General features: G+C 36.6%; 1 protein-coding gene across 1 annotated transcript; it reads left to right on the top strand.

The window, feature by feature from the left end:
• Window positions 1-2,733: 2,733 nt before the first annotated feature.
• Window positions 2,734-17,834, top strand: LOC124162903 (protein arginine N-methyltransferase 5). Its single transcript, XM_046539620.1, has 12 exons — window positions 2,734-2,911; window positions 3,022-3,112; window positions 3,188-3,306; window positions 7,855-8,072; window positions 8,525-8,637; window positions 11,680-11,977; window positions 12,380-12,588; window positions 12,846-12,968; window positions 13,315-13,490; window positions 14,703-14,906; window positions 14,991-15,172; window positions 17,353-17,834. The coding sequence occupies exons 2-12, from the start codon at window positions 3,024-3,026 to the stop codon at window positions 17,503-17,505; spliced, it is 1,884 nt and encodes a 627-aa protein (XP_046395576.1). The 5' UTR covers window positions 2,734-2,911; window positions 3,022-3,023; the 3' UTR covers window positions 17,506-17,834.
• Window positions 17,835-17,860: the final 26 nt, after the last annotated feature.

Raw genomic sequence — 17,860 nt, 5'->3', positions numbered from 1 at the left:
AAAGCCGATATATTGGCCCACCACACTAAAAGGGTTAATTCATTTGAGTCATACATTGCCAGTACATGTGATGATACCTGTGGTGGAGAGGATGATGACTTCTTTCTGTTATTGAATACTAGTGAAAAAAAGCTGCAGTGTAACATTGAGTTATAGGTCTTTAATGACAAAGACAAATTGTTGAGTTTGCAAAATTATCCAGATACATATTAAGAATATGTTTATCAGATTTAACAAAAGCCTATGCTCATCTTTACCTCTGAAAAATCTTTTCACTTGCTGGCTTTATCTTTTGCTTGAAGTTAGGGGATAGTCTGACACATTATTTGAAAAATTTGTATTTTTCAAGGGGAATAATTCATTTGCAGAGAGCAGAATTTGAGAAGTTTGACTTTAGTAAATGTAAAGTGTAGCACTTATAGACTTTTCTCATGTACTGTTTGTAACTATCTTTAACTTAATACAAACAGGTTATATTTTTTTTAAGATCTATTAGTTTCCATTCATAGACATTTTGAGAAGTTTTAAAAATATTATTTTGTATCTCAAATGCCGCAGTAAAAGGTACGTATTTTGAATTTCATGTACTCCTTATCCTGTATTTTACCCAGCACTGCACAATGCAAGGCGTCTTGGGTATTGTCACCAACCTATGATGGGCCTTCATCCTTAGTACTCGAACAGAATGGTTTGAAATGGATAATATATAAGGTCAAACTTGTTTTTGCCATCGTGGCCTTCAGATTGTTGAAAACATTACTGTATAGGTGATATAATGTAAAAACAATTACTTCATTATTGTATTAACCAGTATCATTTGCCATTGTGGTATAGGGTAGTTTCCTTCATCAAAGAAAACAAAAGGCATTGAGTGCAATTCGTTACCCACCATTAGTGTATTCATAATATGTATACAAATTATTGGGTTACAAAACTCCCAGTTTAGACGAATGGCATTGGTCAATATTAACCGCATTTGAAAAAGGCCAGATTGTTGCCCATGCAATGCCACTCCACGTGACGTCATAGGGACCTAGTTTCTGTACGAGTAGATAGGAGTTTTACATCATCTGAGATTACCAATGCATGAGGCACACAGCTCAGGGAAACATTTCTTAAAAATCACCTATTAAAATTGGCTAAGGTCGGAAAGTTTCCTTCATTTAATAGGGTATTAATAATCCTTATTTAAGCCAAGCACTACCTACTAGTAGGGTACTGTACGCTACCGCCATGCTCGGCAGCAAGCAGCCTGCCTTGTGGCGGCATTCATAGCCTCGCACCCAGGTGGCCTCACACAGCAGCAGCCAGACGTCACATCGGCTTTTCCCAGCATTCATACTTAGCCATCGCATCTTCGCGTGCTTGAAATTTTTCATTTAATCGCGAAAAATAGATATCGTCATTTAAAATTCTAAGATTGTGAAGTGTGTACTCAAGGAGTTCTAATCTTTCGATTTTGGAAATAAAAAAATAATAGGAAACCACCCTATTCTCTTTTCCTCCCCACTAATGTAACCACTAATTGAGTGCTGTAAATAGCACTTGGCTTTGAAGTGGGGAGAAACGGATCTTATTAAATAGCACACTTCATCAGGTATTCACAAAATTGAGAAATATCTCGTGAAATACTTGTACTCATAATAAACCTCTGGAGAAGGGGGGGGGTTCTATCCTGCTCACCCTCCACTCCCCACAGTTACATCCCTGCACTCTTACATTGTGCTGTTTTTCCCATTTCTACATTTCCTGTCATTTAATTCGAGATGCCCTGCCCTTTGCATTTTTTAAATATTGAATGGTCCTGATTTCTTCATTACATATTTTCCTATTCTCCATTTGTTGCTGGTATTTCTGGGGTCTGGAACATCTCTGCAAGGATTTTGTTTGATGGCATCAAAGCCTTTGCCTGCCTTGTTGCCAGTTGTAACATCTACCCTCAAGACTAGAGTAATTAATGTTCTGAGATTAAAAATATGTTTCACATCCTCTAATTAGATTTTGATGTTATGGGTTCCAAGAGACTATAGTCTCTTTATCACATGGCATGATAATGTGGACTAACTTTGGTTTGGCTCCTACCTTTTCAACGTATGTGGCTCAGCTGAGAGCTATTTATATTGCACCGTAAGACCAGATACATGTGTATTCAGAATGTGCATAGCTTACCATCACAACAAGGTAGTATTCCGAGGGAAATATATGTAGCGCACATTAGTTTCAGATTACATTTGGAATGTTGCATACTGTGACAATGGATGGCGCACATGGAAAAGGGGAATATAAATGCAGACTACATATGGAAAAGGGAAAAGTAAATTCAAACTAAATTTTTCCTTGAAAAAAAAATCCATTTATCTGCTCCAAAGATAGAGAAATGTAACAACTACTGCCACTGAAATGTGGTTATAGGCTAAATGGTATGATTAAGCTAGATGCAGTGGCACTTTATACAAATACCGGAGTTCGTTCATAAAACTTATAAGTATTATTCACTTGAACTAAAATTTGCAGTCACTTTTGTGCACTTGGCAAATTTTCACAGAAAAAAATTATCTCAAAGAGAACTAGAATAAGAGAGAAATTTCACCATGTTTATATATAGGTTTTCCTGATTCAGAAATTGGCAACGTTGTCGATACAAACTTGGGGAGATTAACTTCAAGGGTATTCATAATTACCGCCATTACGTCTACGGTAACATTTGGGGATGTTGGGTTGGTATTCCCGGTATCCTGGAATCAGTGTATCCAACTTTTTCGAGAATTTTATCTTGGGATAACCAAGTTTTATCCGGCTTGCAATGGCGTCGAGGCGGTAAAAACAGAGGCCGTAAAAATCGAGAACGCTCGGTTAATAAGCAGAGGTGGAATAGCATTTTGAGAAATCCGTGTTTAAAATAACAGTATTGGTAATATTTGCACATTCTTACTTCGTCTACTTGATTTTCATCCCTATTTTCATATTATATTCTCACGTGTAAATGTAATATTTATCTAATTTTTATTCCTTTTAATTTAGAAATGTCTTCGTCTAGAAGGGTATCTTGTGGATTGGATCTGTGTTATGCCACTGACATCAGGAATAATCTCCACATTGCTTCCGAAGCGGGGTATGTATATTTACTTTTCTGGCGTTGCTCTCACAAATCTGGAGTATCTAAAATCTTGTGTATATTTTTCTCTAGATTCGATTTCATATGCCTCCCCATTGTTCATCCCCGTTTCAAGCGAGAATTCATTGGAGGGAAAGCCAAGAACCGGCCAGGGGCATTCACACGATCGGACCTAATTCTGTCAAGCTCAGGTAATACGATCTATTTCCAGTTACTTTATCGTGGCACTGTGAATTTTGTCCAGAAATATATAATCTTGGACCGCCAATTCACTTATTTCGTGTCTGCTAGAGAAACCTTATGAAATGAATTAAAGTACTGAGGATCTTCAAACAAATATCACCTCGAAATACCCCTTATTGTTGTTTGTGCATCGTAATTTGTTTATCAGAACTTGGTAAATGATTTCCTTTCCTGCCTTGCGTACATCAGGCTCTGGTTAGTGTTTTACTGTGCCTGTAGTAGTGTTTGGAGGGGGTGATAAGAGCTCGTTTCCATTAGAGGTCTCATTTGTATTGCTATCCGTGATTCATTTATCGTCCACGTGGTACTCAATATTACATCTCTTCTGTCAATGTTCTTCTTAGCTCCTGTTATGAGTTTATGTTCTGTTTCATATTGGTGAAATGTGGGAGGTTGGTGTCCCAGGGGGTAGAATGTTGGGCTCCTGATTGAAGAGTATAATATGGTTCAATGTTATGTAATGTAATGTTATGGTCAACTCCCAAATAAAAATCTTGAAATTCAATGTTGTCCATGGAAAGAAACTCCCCCCCCCCAATAGTGTATAGTATTACACGCCTAAAGCTTAGTCTGGGATTAACATCACTCTCACCCATCTAAACCTACTCGTAAGTGGAATCACTAGGTGAGGTTCCTAGGTTATTTCACCTAGGAATAAGACCCAAATCACCGAGTCACTTTTAACATTGGCATTCAGATATATATATATACTACTTTAGCTCTAAGTTTCAGGGGCAATGCTTGTTGTACAGTCAATATTACCACCACTTTCACCATCACCTATGCCACCCTGGTGACAGCATCCATGGCGTTCAGTTTGACAAGCATGAATATGATAAGCCAAAAACCTACAAAGAGTGACAACAGAGTGAGTAAAGCATAAATTAGGACTCTTATGGTGTGCTTATCAGCATAGCAACTGTGTGATGCACAGTATTTCTTATGGGGGGTGGGGGGGAAAGTATCCCAACATAATTAGTGGCACCTCCCGATATAACGCTGAAAACCCATCTGTTCCTTCTTGTGACGGTTGACTGGCATATTTTTCATTGTTTCGTAATTGAAGGTGTTTGGATGTGGAAAGTGCTTGCTGGCATGTGATAAAATAATATTTTTGTAATGGTTGGTGATTGAAGGGTGAGGGGCCTACCGGGAGGCTAAGCGAAGTAAAATTTTGAAAAATAAATTGTGCCCATACAGTAAAGGGATAATGTTGTGGTCTGTGTGGAAAATAATTTGTCCATGCTCATGTATCATTCCCGCTATTAGCTGCCATAGGGCCCACTCTGACCAGGATCACGTGCTTTCATGAGGCCAAAGCTGTCTTCCATGGGGTATCATGGGTGCTGTGCCTTATAGACTCTACCTACTTCACAGTATCGTAAGATTTCATCTCTTCAAGGGTTATGGCCATCTGGCATCAGACTGGTCTTTCTCCTTACCCTAGAAACTGCATCTGATAAGATGAAACCTTATTAACACTCCTTGAAAGTCTCAGCAAATGGATCTGAGGAAGAAATTTAAGGACCAGCCAGCACCAAGAGCATCTGACTCTTAGGAGCAAAAGTTTGTCACGATCCTATTACCACGTGAAAGATTGTACTGGACTTCTTTGCAAATATTCATCATCCAGATTATTGTCAGCTTTCCTCGGTTTGCAACTTATTTCATTCCTTATTTTCTTGTAGTGATTGCCCCTCATCAATTTTCACATCTTCTAGTAGGTCCATGTTCTGTCTTCGCATTTCCACCTTCAGGTTATCCAGTCTTTTGTGGCCATATCATATTCAATGATTCTATCCTTAAAATTTTATCACTTTTGATCGGTATAATTTCTTGATGACTCCCATTCTGGAGATCTGGATGGGAGATTGGTTTACCACTGTGATGTTTTACTCAAGATAATTTTATTATATCAGCCATAAAAAAGGGGAGTGGGGTAGCTTCGACTCCTTGGGATGATGATGTGTTGCCCTCCCTTTGCCTTACTCATCGCAGTGTGACAGCTATCAAAGTAGATATTTCCTAGCCTGTAGTGAAATGAGTGTTGCTGTGCTTACCGTTGTGGTCTTCACCTTTGCTTACACAAATAGGAGGTGCTGTCCTCTTCTGTGGGTGTAGTATAATTTTTGGTGGCCTCCTGTCACCAAGTCACAGCTTATTCAGTTTCAGGTATTATTTAACCTTTCGAGATGGTAGAGTTCTCTCCTTAGCATGACTGCTGGACTGAGCCCCAAGAAACTTTTCTATGTTCTCTGTACGGAGCATTTTTGCAGGACATTCGTTAAGAAGGGTCTCGTGGATAGTAACACACACTCAGCACCAACCTTTTTCGACCCTTCCTAGCGGGCACTCCACATTATCTCGGAGGGTAGTTGGGCTCCCTCCTTTCGGGGTTTATAAACCTACCAGTGGCATTGGTTCGTGGACAATCGTGCTTTGTTTATATGAATTAACTGTATGGATAATAGGGTAGTTTCCTTCATCAAAGAAATCGAAAGGCATTGATTGCGATTTGTTACGCAAGATTAGTGTATGTATTCGTAATATACATACAAATTATTTAGTTTTAGAAATCCATGTTTAGACGAATGTTAATGGTCAATTTTAACCTCATTTGAAAAGGCCGGATTGGCGGCCATACGATGCCACTCCACGTGATGTCACAGGGACCCAGATCCTATATGAGTAGTATGGAGTTTTACATCGTCTGAGATAACCAATGCATGCATGTGGCTCAAAGCTCGGGGAAAAATTTCTTAATAATCACCTATAAAAATTGCGACCTATAAAAACACCACCTATAAAAAAGGTTTGATAGGGTATTATGATCCTTATTTAAGTCAAGCTCTATCTGTTAGCAGGGTACTCTGCTACCTGCTAGCAGCCTGCAACATATTGGTGCTAACAGCCTCGCACCAAGGTGGCCTCACACGGTGGCAGCAGGAAACAGAATGACGTCACACGGGCTTTTCCCAGCATTCATACTTAGCCGTAGCTTTTTCATGCGCTTGAAAATTTTCACAATTATTTAATCACTAAAAATATATATATATATATATATATATCATTTAAAAATCTAAAAGCATGAAGTACGTATTCCAGGAGTAATAATCTTTCGATGTAGGCCATTTAAAAAATAGGAAACCACCCTATACACATTTGGTTGCATGTAAATTGTAAACTTTGAATTGAATTCCTCGTTTTATTCTGAGGATCGTCAAATTTTGAACGAAGCTCTACCATCAATATTAACGTGTTTAATGCAGCAACAATTTCCATGTTAATGTTTATTCTAAAATCGAGGTATAAGTTAATATTTATCGTAGAATTTTGTTTAAAAACTGTAAATGCTGCTCAATAGACAAAGAATTCAATTTTTAGTTTATATTGTTTGAGAAAGGAACAAATATTTATTTCGAAAACTGAATCAAAAAAACAATTGAAACCCGAAACGAAGACCTGGCAAACCCGCGACCATCATAAAAGGGGAAGAGTTTATTTTCGGCATTCATTCTCCTGAGTAGAATTTCTGATGAAAATCTGCAGCTTTTGTCTCCTGGATCAAAAAACATCGTGCTGCATATTTTCGTCGTCTGTAGAGAAAGGGCTTATGGTCTACTTAACTCAAGTACCTCCTCAGAATACTTTGCTCTTCATTCAAAACTGCTTATTTGAAGAGTAAACTGGCTTTCATCACAGCTAACCTCTTCATATAGGGGTCGACATACATGTGGACATTATCAGTGCCATTAACCGTTGCAGTGATTAAAGAATTATGTACCTTTTGGAAAATGCTATCTTTTAGACCATCTGAGGCTACCCTTACACTTCTATCATGTACTGCAAAAAGCCGTTTATTTTACACGTATCTACAAGTACTTTCCACATTCAAATGCCTTCAATTTTGGAAAATGAAAGTTAAGGACTACTATGAAATCGGATTTGCCACAGTGTGCTACATAACATTGCCAATGTGTGAATCACTGTCTTTGATCAGCAGGGGGCCAAAAGTGTGGGTAGAGTATGCACAATGTGTGGCAAAAACTCTAGTCATGGTGTGGAGCACACATCACATTGTCTGTTTAGTACTATTTTCTGCACTTTGGTTTTTATAATGCTATATTGCACTTGTATTGAAAAAATAGTGGTGTCAGTGTTAAAAAAAGTGCATAATACTCTCAAGTGATGTAAGGACTAGCAAGCCAAATCATATCTTCTTTCCCTGATATGTTCAAGTCATATGATCATTTTTTGTTATTTGGGCCACTTATGTAGACATATGTGAATGGGGACTTTGTAGTTAATATGTACCTTAATATAGTATTAAGGGTTGCTATCACCACAAGCTATCTTACACCTTACTGTCTATAGCTGGTGGTCACTCTTGACTGTTGTGAATAGTTATAGGACATTGGATTGCAACATTAGGTGTATAACACCCTTTTGGTTCTGATGGGTTGAGAATTAAATATTTTGCTTTCCACTTCTTTCAGACTGGAACAATCTGATTGTTGGAAAACTATCTCCTTATTTGGCTGTGGATGCTGGTGATATTAATTTAAGAAGAGAATCTGAAGAAGCTGTCAATCAGGAATTAGTGTATGCCGCACATCTGGGCTTGCCAGCTATTATGGTTACACTTCGAGGGCCCAATAACACAAATTTAGCCAGGATTCTTCAAAGCAAGTTTCAATCAAACAGCACATTCCAGGTAGTGAAATGAGATATGTTTGTATGTTTTGTAAAATTATACTGTATGAAGAGTTTTTGTTGATATTCTCATTATTTTAGTGCTCTAATGGTGCTGAAGGATATCTCATTTTTACAAATGTTCTAGCTGTTACCATTGATGTGAATTGTCTTTGAAAATTGGGGCATTTGAATAATATTCATATAGGCAGTTAGGTAGAAATAATCTTTGTTGTCTTCATCATTTTGAAGTTAATTGCACATTGATGAGTGTGTATTAATTTCATTTGCGTGTCAATTCTGAGCCGTTAAGATTTTTTTAGACACAATATCCTGCTAAAGCGGTGGAGTAATATCGTGGTGAATTATTAAATTATTATACTTGAAAATACTCCATCAGTGCAATATTTACTATGTATGTATTTTTTAAAGTTTCATCACCTGATGTTTATAATCATCAATTGCATTTTTTAGGTATGGGTGCATGTGTCAATGGAATCTCCTGCTATGGGAACCAGGCAATACAGATCAGATGTGGATGAATCAGACAATGGATCGTCTGGGAACTGCAATGACACATGGCATTGGTAAGAAATTTTTACTTGGCTTCTTGTTGCTTGTACTGCCTAATTACATGTAAGAAAGAACAGCCAACCAACCAGCGATGACATTAGTTAAATTGTAAGCTGATGATCTTTGAAGGTATTTCTAACATGGAAAATTTAGCACTATTATTAATGTATCTTGGTGATACAGTAGAACCTCCTATTAATGAAACTACTTTACCACCATTACCTTTGCCACCATTTATATTTATGAACTACTCTCCGAGACCTCATGGCATCACCCCACTCACTTTTGATGGCCAACATTTAAGTAAAACTGAAGAAAAAATTCAAACCTATGTAGTGATAATGCTCTTTATGATAAGAAAGTGTCTTTCAGAAGGTAGGAACTAAGCAAGACCTATGAAATACCTTACCATTGTCAGTTGGCCAAATTCTCCCGTGTTTTGTTCTACCAAAAAAACTACGAATGCGAGAAGCAAATTTTAACTTCTAAAGTCAAGTGCTGCCAAAATGGTGAAAATTATGAATAATTGATGAAAATTAACAACCCAATCTTGCATCATAAACGATTTAAATTTTTCCTGGTGAATACTTGTGATGAAATCTTCTCGGGTTCTCAGCCAGGTTAATTGTTTCATATAAGCTGATGTTTCGAGAGATGGCTCCGATCTTCTTACTCTATGGAAGTCCAGTTTTTCAGTCAGTGTGAAATTAGACTACTATAGAGTAACATGGCCTTGAAGATGGGAGACTAGTCGTCTCTCAAAACATCGGCTTTTATGAAACAACTAACCTGGCTGAGAACCCGAGAAGATTTCATCATTCTTGGATCGTTAGTCAATAATAAAATAGATGTGTAATAATGTGATGGGTTGCACAGCGTTTTTCACCCATTGCAGTTGTAACGTTTTAATTAATTTCTCTTAGTTTCACTTCACTTACAAATATTTTATTGCACTTTAAATAATACAAACTCGGGAGCAAGGAAACACCCGTCCGCCATAACTATCACAATCCGACTCCCCTCTTTTCACTTCCTCCCGCGCTGTCAACAACCACAACAATTACCTCACTCCACCTCTGCTGCTTATTATTGCTTGTATTACGTCACACCAAAATCCAAAACAAACAACTCAAAATTAGGTGTTACACAGTCTTGAGAAAATTTCGACTCATAACTTCATCTTTGGCAGTCAGGGTTTTTGTAATTTTCCTCGGAATCTTTTTTGGTCCTCATCCCTGGAAATTTTTTTAGCTCTCTAGCTCTTCCAGAAGTGGTGGCAGAAATTGCATACGTCAATGATTGATTGAGTGAGTCAGTCACTTAAGCAAGGGGCTTTTTATCTTGGAGACTTGTAAAGATTAGTAGTGTTTTGAATTTTTTCCCTCAATATTGTGTCAATAATCTTGAAGTACAGCAAGCTCCCCATTATCCGGCTGCGGTTTATCCATGCTGCGGTTTATCCGTGCATGAATTTTACATTTCTTCGACATTTTCTGGGATCTTTATAAAAAAATTAATCAGACTCGAAAGCACCAGAATATATCTAGCTCTAGGATTCGTAACACCTAGTACCATGAGCCTCGGTATAATTGCCATGGGAATCAAAGAACCTGGATAGCACCTGGAAACCGGGTTTGCACTGTGGCCCGGAAAGCCAAAGGTCCGTGGTTCGATTCCTGGTCCAGGGGAATTTTTTCTCACGGAATTCTTGTATAAGATAAATGTTGTGTACAATCCATAATTCTATATTTCGTATTGCAAATGCGTAATTATTCTCGGGGAAAGTGGAGATGACATGAGTGTTATCAGGATGCGATGGTTCAGGTTCGCAGTCAATTTACGGGTTATCTGTTCGTAATTTGTGCAATGGTTCTTATTTATGTTATGGCTATGAGGTAATTTAAACATTAGGTTAAAAATGTATTTTGATTCGTTATATTAATGCAAAAATCTATTTCAGCAAACGGAAAAGTTAAACATAAATTATTTAAGTATGCTATATCCACTATATATTTTGCTATTAAAGTATTCGTAATGGAATTAACTTTTAACTGGGTAAATCTAAATTTCACTGTGCGTTGCTATAAGAGGTCTGAACTGATGATTTTGAAATTTTTCTCGATTTTAAAGTCAATTTTTTAATTTCTTTTGGTGATGAATGGAGAAACTTTAGGTATTTTTGCGAGCTAATGTATCCATTTTACTTATTCAAAATAGTTTTTAGAGCAATCGACGACTTATGCAAGTTCTCCATTGCTCATAAATACACCTGAAAAGGGCTAACTCTTACTTTGCTTTCCATGTTTTATATTTAAATATGTTACAGAATTCCATGGGTGTATCATATTTTACTATTTTTTTACATTCTATCAAAAGTACTAATTTAGTAATGGAAATGATCATTTCTAACCGTCTTGTAGTTGGATTGTTAGAGTGGATAGGTACCTGACACAGGCTGTAACGAGGGGAAGAAATCGATATCTTACCGAGGAGTCGAATGTAGAGAGTCATAAATGACTTTTATTCTAAAAATATTTATAAAGAACAATTAGCTGTTGTCTAAATTGTCTATATGAGCAGCATTTAAAAACTTTTCTGGTGCTAAATTTGTGAATAACATCACTCTGGGTTGATAAATATTAATTCTTGCTTATTCTACAAGTGGACAGCAGATATTGTCCTGCACACGGATAACCAAGTAAAGGCCTGGGACAGAATTTGATTGAAGTTACTACGACAAACTGCACAAACCATATGATACCACACTAAGCTTTCATTTACTCTAAACTTCCGATAAACAGTATTTTCTACTTGAATGGCCCTGAATGTTTGCCATTAACAGATATGAATGTTTGCGATGAACTGTTCTTTTTACTGAACAGGTTCAAAGTGAACGGTTCATCAAAGTGAACAATTTAACCCACCTCTAGTTGTATTGCTCTGTATGTTGGACTTGAATGTACATATCATTTATACTTATTGTGATCAATCTCTTTTATTCCCCTGGCTACATTTAAGTAAAATATTTGTACAAGCAGGAATCAATTCTTTTTCAGGTGGAATACATTCCGTTCTGTGTGTAATTTTGACAAGAAATTGGGCCTTGCCCTTGAAGTGAGTGCTGACATCCCACCGGAGACTGTTGTCTCGAGATGGGCTGGAGAGCCTCTTAAATGCTTAGTTCTTCCAACTTCATTATTCTTAACAAATAAGAAAGGATACCCAGTGCTTTCAAGGCCTCATCAAGCTCTTGTTCGCTCCTTGGCATCTTTGGATGTTCAAATTGTGATATCTGGAAATGACAAGCATGGTAATATACGCTATTACCATCAATATATGGATCATATTTGGCAGGTTAGTTGTCTTTTCCAAAAAATGGACTATGTGTCTCCTTGTCGATTGCTGTGAATGATCATTACGTGATAATAGTACTTATTGCTTCTTTGTAAATCATGTGTTGATGAGTTACTTGTTGAACTACATACATGTATATTTTTCATGAAAGATTTTCATAAATATGTAGTATGGTGCCAGCATTGACTTCAAAGACGTACTATTTTGGTTTTCTAATACATACTGTTCAACTATTTTGGAATTTTCAAAATATTTTCTGCCACAGTTTTGTATTAATTATATTGTCGATATCACATAAAAAATATTTATTACTCTAGTTCTCAGGGAATTATGATGGAATGAATTTTTGATGCCTGTATATGTAGTGTGGAAATGAAGAAGTGAATAAATTTTTTCTTCCAGACCATCTCGCAAGTTGATCCCCTCACAGTTTATGCTAGGGGCTATGAAGATTATTTGCAGTGTCCTTTGCAGCCATTGATGGATAACTTGGAGTCGCAGACCTATGAAGTTTTTGAGAAAGATCCTGTCAAGTACACTGAATACCAGCGGGCTATATACAGTGTCCTTATTGATAAAATATCAGCTGATGAAAAAGATCAAAAAGTGCTGTAAGTTGAACTTAAGTGAATCTTACTGAGTGGAACAACCATTATTTTGTTAACCATATTTATTTAACCATATATATAACAACCCATTTCTATGACCCTATAAATGTTCAGACTGCAATGAGGTACTTCAGAAGTGTGTTTTTTAGGGTCTTATGATGGCATAATTTAAGAAAAGCATGTTAAGTCTTTATGGGTAGAACATGCTAGCTTTTATGTTTATTTTTTATTAATTTTATATTCTTTCTTTTTCCTTCCAGTATAGTCATGGTTGTTGGAGCAGGGCGTGGACCATTGGTCAGAGCAGCTCTCAATGCATCGCAGAAAGCAGATCGTAAAATTAGGGTTTATGCTGTTGAAAAGAATCCTAATGCTGTAGTGACGTAAGTATCTAGTGCAAATCAATTGTTAAAATTCCTTTGAGAAAATATCATCAGATGCGACCTGGATTTGGATGAGGATCCATATCATTTGCTACTAGTGTTTTAAGCATTTAACTAATTAGAGATCCTTATTTCATGAATAATTTCTTCTCCGTGGAATTCTTGCAAGTAACTTAAGTTGCTCCTTTGTTGTTTGTCCACAGTTGTTTTTAAAAATTATGTTTAGTTTACCTTTTTGGTATTACTTTGAAGTCATTGTCTATTGTTATTATGTACATATTTATATTGTGTACCACTTAATGCATACTGTGTTGTTCATTATTAATTAATGTTCATTATTATCTAGATTGGAGGCCCAGCAAGAGGAAATGTGGGGAGATCAAGTGAAAGTTATTTCAAGTGACATGCGAGATTGGGAAGCCCCAGAGAAAGCAGACATACTGGTGTCAGAACTCCTGGGTTCCTTTGGTGACAATGAGCTCTCTCCTGAATGCTTGGATGGTGTTCAGAAATTTCTCAAAGGTACTAATATGAAAGTGTGTCTTTTCAAGGATCATCCTCCAAATCTTTCTGGAAAAGCTTTTGTCAATGTGTGATGCAGTTACAAAAATCTATAATAGGTAATTAGAGGGAAGAAAGAAGTTTTTTGAATGAAGAATTGGGGCATTCATCAATGTCAGTTTAAGGCATTTTTCTGTCAACATTACTGGTTAATTTTTATGTTCTGATGTTAAATTTATTTTCTTTATTTTTAAATTTTTATTTTTTTAAAGGTGAACATTGAGCTTTTGAAATTACATGAATTATAACATTTTCGTAAATAATTTTGCGAAATAGTCCTATGTCCCTCATTTAATGACTGCCAGTGACTGGTGCTGTTGGGCACAAAGAACCAAACCTTGAATTTAGTCATGCCTTATGTTGAAGGTGTAATCTCTCAGCAACTTTGAGAGATACATATTTGATTTTCTTATCACCCACTTTTGTATCCTTTCCCTTCATCTTTATCCTTCTGCTTCTGATTGTTGCTTTTGCTCTAGGATAGCAATTTCACTACACTGCGTAGCAGTTTGCTTTACCATGTTCCCTACCATGGAGTTTTAGACGAATTCACCCATTGCGCCAAATGTCTAGCTTTTTCCTTTCACTTTAATACTTGGATCCTTTTTATTTGAGTTTTGGTGTGTATTCGGCTATGTGCGCCATGTCGGTCACGTCATATACCTGGCACTGAAGTAGCTGTGACCAGCGGCCAAAAAAGTGATTCATACGTTGGTCATTATGACCAAAGCGACGTGAAGATTAAGTACACGTTTTGGTCATTATGATCGAAGTGGCTGTGAACATGTTAAGCTATCTCATTTGCATAATAGAAGATCTGTTTGTAAATTAAAGACTGGAATTTTTATTGAGTGAAAAAAGCTCTTTGAACAATTTTATATTCCTGCAGTGACTTACATGATTTTCGTGTTATTTTTATGTTTCATTTTTGTTAAATGAATATGTGATAAAGGAATGAAGGGTCTTAAAGGTTATTTTCTATGAATAGAGCCATCCTAGGAGTGTTGTTAAGTGTGCAGCTCACTTTTGGCTTTTCCCTAATTTGATTTTGTTGGGTTTGGTGTTTGTTTTCTTAATTGCCCATAAACCTGGTCTTTTTTTAGTATGCCATTCATTATTTGTATTTCTTGTGCGGGTATTTTTCCTATTCATTTGATTAATTGTCTTTTTCAGATGATGGAGTGAGCATACCAGCAAGTTATACCTCATATCTATGTCCTGTTCAGTCATCAAAGTTATATAATGAAGTGAGGTTGTGTAAAGAGAAAGACAAGCATCCTCTGCACCATTTCGAAACTCCATATGTGGTACATCTGCAAAATAGACTTGAATTATCTCCAGTTCAGCCACTTTTTAGATTTGATCATCCTAATAAAGGTTTCTATCAGAATCTGTTAATTCTTGCTTTCAATTTTCTTGATCGACACTATTAACTTGACTGGTTGTTGTGTTTTTTTTCAGATGAGCTGGTAGATAACAGGAGGTACAAATGTTTGGAATTCAAAATTTCTCAAGACTCTGTTCTTCATGGATTCTCAGGTTTTTTTGATTCTGTGTTGTACAAAGACATAAATCTGAGCATTTTACCCGAAACTCATTCCAAAGGGATGTTTAGCTGGTTTCCGATTTTCTTTCCCATAAGAGTAAGTAACATTCTATTAAAATTTTCATTGGGACAGACACTTTTTTTAGCATTTGATTTGTGTTAGTCTTATGCATATATTTCGTTATTTTAATTGATCATTGTTGTATGTTATATTCTTTGTTGGTGCAGTGTTAAATTTTGGTGCCATTGATGCTAATTACAGTCATTAGATATTTCTCTTATTCATTATGCAGTTTATAACAGTTTACCCAAGAAATGAAATTTAATGAGGTAAGAGTTTTAATGTGCTCTTATTGTTCAAAATGAATTCATAGTAGCTCTTTTTTATCATGTATTACCCTAGAAATTGACTGAATAAATTCCTTAACAATGGCAAATGATCTCTGCCAGTGTTCCCTTTTAATATTGATTTACTAGTACCGGTTATCGGTTTAAATTTGCCATCAAAAGTATCTGGCTGTGTTGAAGAAACATTAATGTTATCATCCCTAATTCCATATTATAAAATAAGATTAACATTACTTAGTGGAAAGCTTAATGAAAACATACAGCAGAGAAGCAAACGGAAGGACGTGTTGAATGATAGGCGAGGATTGATACGTTAAATCCATCTTAGTAAACCAAGTGCACCTAGTTTGCTCACTTTCTCTTTTCATATTAGCCTTATTGGGTGCTTTCCCTTCATACGACTCACGGCAACTGGTTATAGCTCTCCATTTCCTGTGCGTTACAGTTTGTTGACTTGTGTCACAACAGTCGGCGACACACATAGAATGGAACACGAAAACCGCGACGCAAGTCGACTTGTGTCAATGAATGGAAAGCACTCATTGCAGATGAATCAGAATTCAGTTGGTAAAACTGGTTAGTGAAATTTTGAAGACTTGAGAATGGGTACTACTGTGCTAGATCAATGGTTGTGTTAGCTTGTAGTGGTTGGTAAGAAGCGTAATGGAGACCTGCAAATTCATCAGCCTGGCACAGACAAGTAGCCCTGACTAAACTATCTAGAGTCTTGTAGAAGCTTCCAACATTCAATTTCATAGGGGAACCCCTGAGGTCTTTCTGTAGCTGCTTTGCTCAAGTCTACTGAAAACTTGAGCATGGCAAGCATCAGACAGCTCGAAGTTTTATATTTTTCCTAGAAAGATAAGGCAAATTTAATGGATTTGCATTAATTGATTTCCATAGACCTACCCATCCCTCGCTCCTTTGTTTGTTAAGTGATGAAAATTCAGGCTGGAGGTTGCAGCGCTCTGGAGGATAGGGTAGGAAATGGAGTGTGGCTGAGATTGGTGGCCTGGCCAAGGAAATATTTGAGTGTGTGGTCGATGTGAGAAATTTTGCATTGTAAAGGAGAAGTGGTATAAGCTTACATTGTTTTACTTGCTTATAGTTCTACTTCCTCTAAGTTACACTGCACCATCTATATTTCCCATCACCCAATTTCATGAATTGTCTGATCACGGGGATTGCTATACTTATTGTTTCCTTACCTCTGACAATACTCAAGTTCTTGTGTATGGCTCTACTCATAACTTTTAAATCTTAGCGTGCCTGTATGTGCTTGCTACATTAAAGGGCATTTAAGTGCAAATTAGAATTAAATGTGGCAGCTAAAGCACTGCAGGAACAAGTGACTTTGTATGCAGTCACGTGCACAGGTGCAAAGTTAAATACACCAACGGATTAAGCTCGCCATGAAAAAATATAGTTCGCTTTGAGAAAATGGCTTGGTGGTGTAACTGGCTAACACACCTGATCGGCAATCGGTAGATCTGGGTTCGAATCCCGGCTAAGTCAAATATTTTTTCATGGCGAACTTCATCTGTTGGTGTATTTAATTGGCGAGCTAAGGTTAAGAGAAGTCACCCCTCTTTGATTGAGGAGACAGTAATCAGCTTATCACATTATATATTCCTACCTTCAGGTACATTCAATGCATAAGGTATTTAAAGTTACACTTACGGTCTTTCAAATAAGTTAAAATTACCAAATTATAATGTTACAAGTAATTAAATTCCTTTTCCTCCATTTCATCAAATCAATGTTCATAATTGATCTGTCAAGGGGTTTATTCTTCTAATTTAGTCGCTTGTGAATGTTCACGTACAATCCATATTTCCCAAATCATGTCTGCGTTTAATTCTATCAATGGATGATTTTAAGATAATATTGTGCAGAACTATGTTCTCATTCTTATTGTTTTCCTTTCAGGAGCCTATTCATCTTAAAGCTGGAGATATTCTTGAAGTTCACTTTTGGAGGTTGTGTAACAGGAAAAATGTGTGGTATGAATGGTGTCTCACTAGTCCTGTTCCAGGACCATTACATAACCCAAGTGGTAGATCGTATACAATCGGGTTGTGATTGTCATTAAACGCGAAAGTACCTACCCAACAAGTTTGTTACTGCTAATTCATTTTATTTAAGCTGCTGTTTCCTGATGGATTATATAATTTTATTTCCTTATTTGATATGTCAAAATAACTCTGTATCCCTTGATTAAAATCGTTGAAAGCGTTCTCAGGCATAAGACATTCTTGTGATTCCTTTGCTCGACCTGTTTTCGAGACGGCGAGTATTTGATTTATTAAGTTATTGTCAATTTTTTATTCAGTTGAAGGTTAAACATTTTGTAATCTTTGTACGTATGTGTTTTATGTTCGTGGAGAAAGGAATAAAATATGTGATCTCTTCATAGTTGCTTTTATAGCGGATTTCA

The sequence above is a fragment of the Ischnura elegans genome, chromosome 1, assembly GCF_921293095.1.
Source record: "Ischnura elegans chromosome 1, ioIscEleg1.1, whole genome shotgun sequence".
Classification (NCBI taxonomy): Eukaryota; Metazoa; Arthropoda; class Insecta; order Odonata; family Coenagrionidae; genus Ischnura; species Ischnura elegans.
The sequence above is the reverse complement of the archived record's forward strand: the minus strand, read 5'-3'. Positions and strand labels throughout refer to the sequence as shown.

What these genes read in the sequence shown, in the direction of transcription:
- LOC124162903 (XM_046539620.1), top strand. Translation starts at nt 3,024, where the DNA reads ATGTCTTCGTCTAGAAGGGTATCTTGTGGATTGGATCTGTGTTATGCC. An exon ending in AATCAAACAGCACATTCCAG is followed by an intron (nt 8,073 to 8,524) that starts GTAGTGAAATGA and finishes TGCATTTTTTAG; the next exon opens with GTATGGGTGCATGTGTCAAT. An exon ending in AATCCTAATGCTGTAGTGAC is followed by an intron (nt 12,969 to 13,314) that starts GTAAGTATCTAG and finishes ATTATTATCTAG; the next exon opens with ATTGGAGGCCCAGCAAGAGG.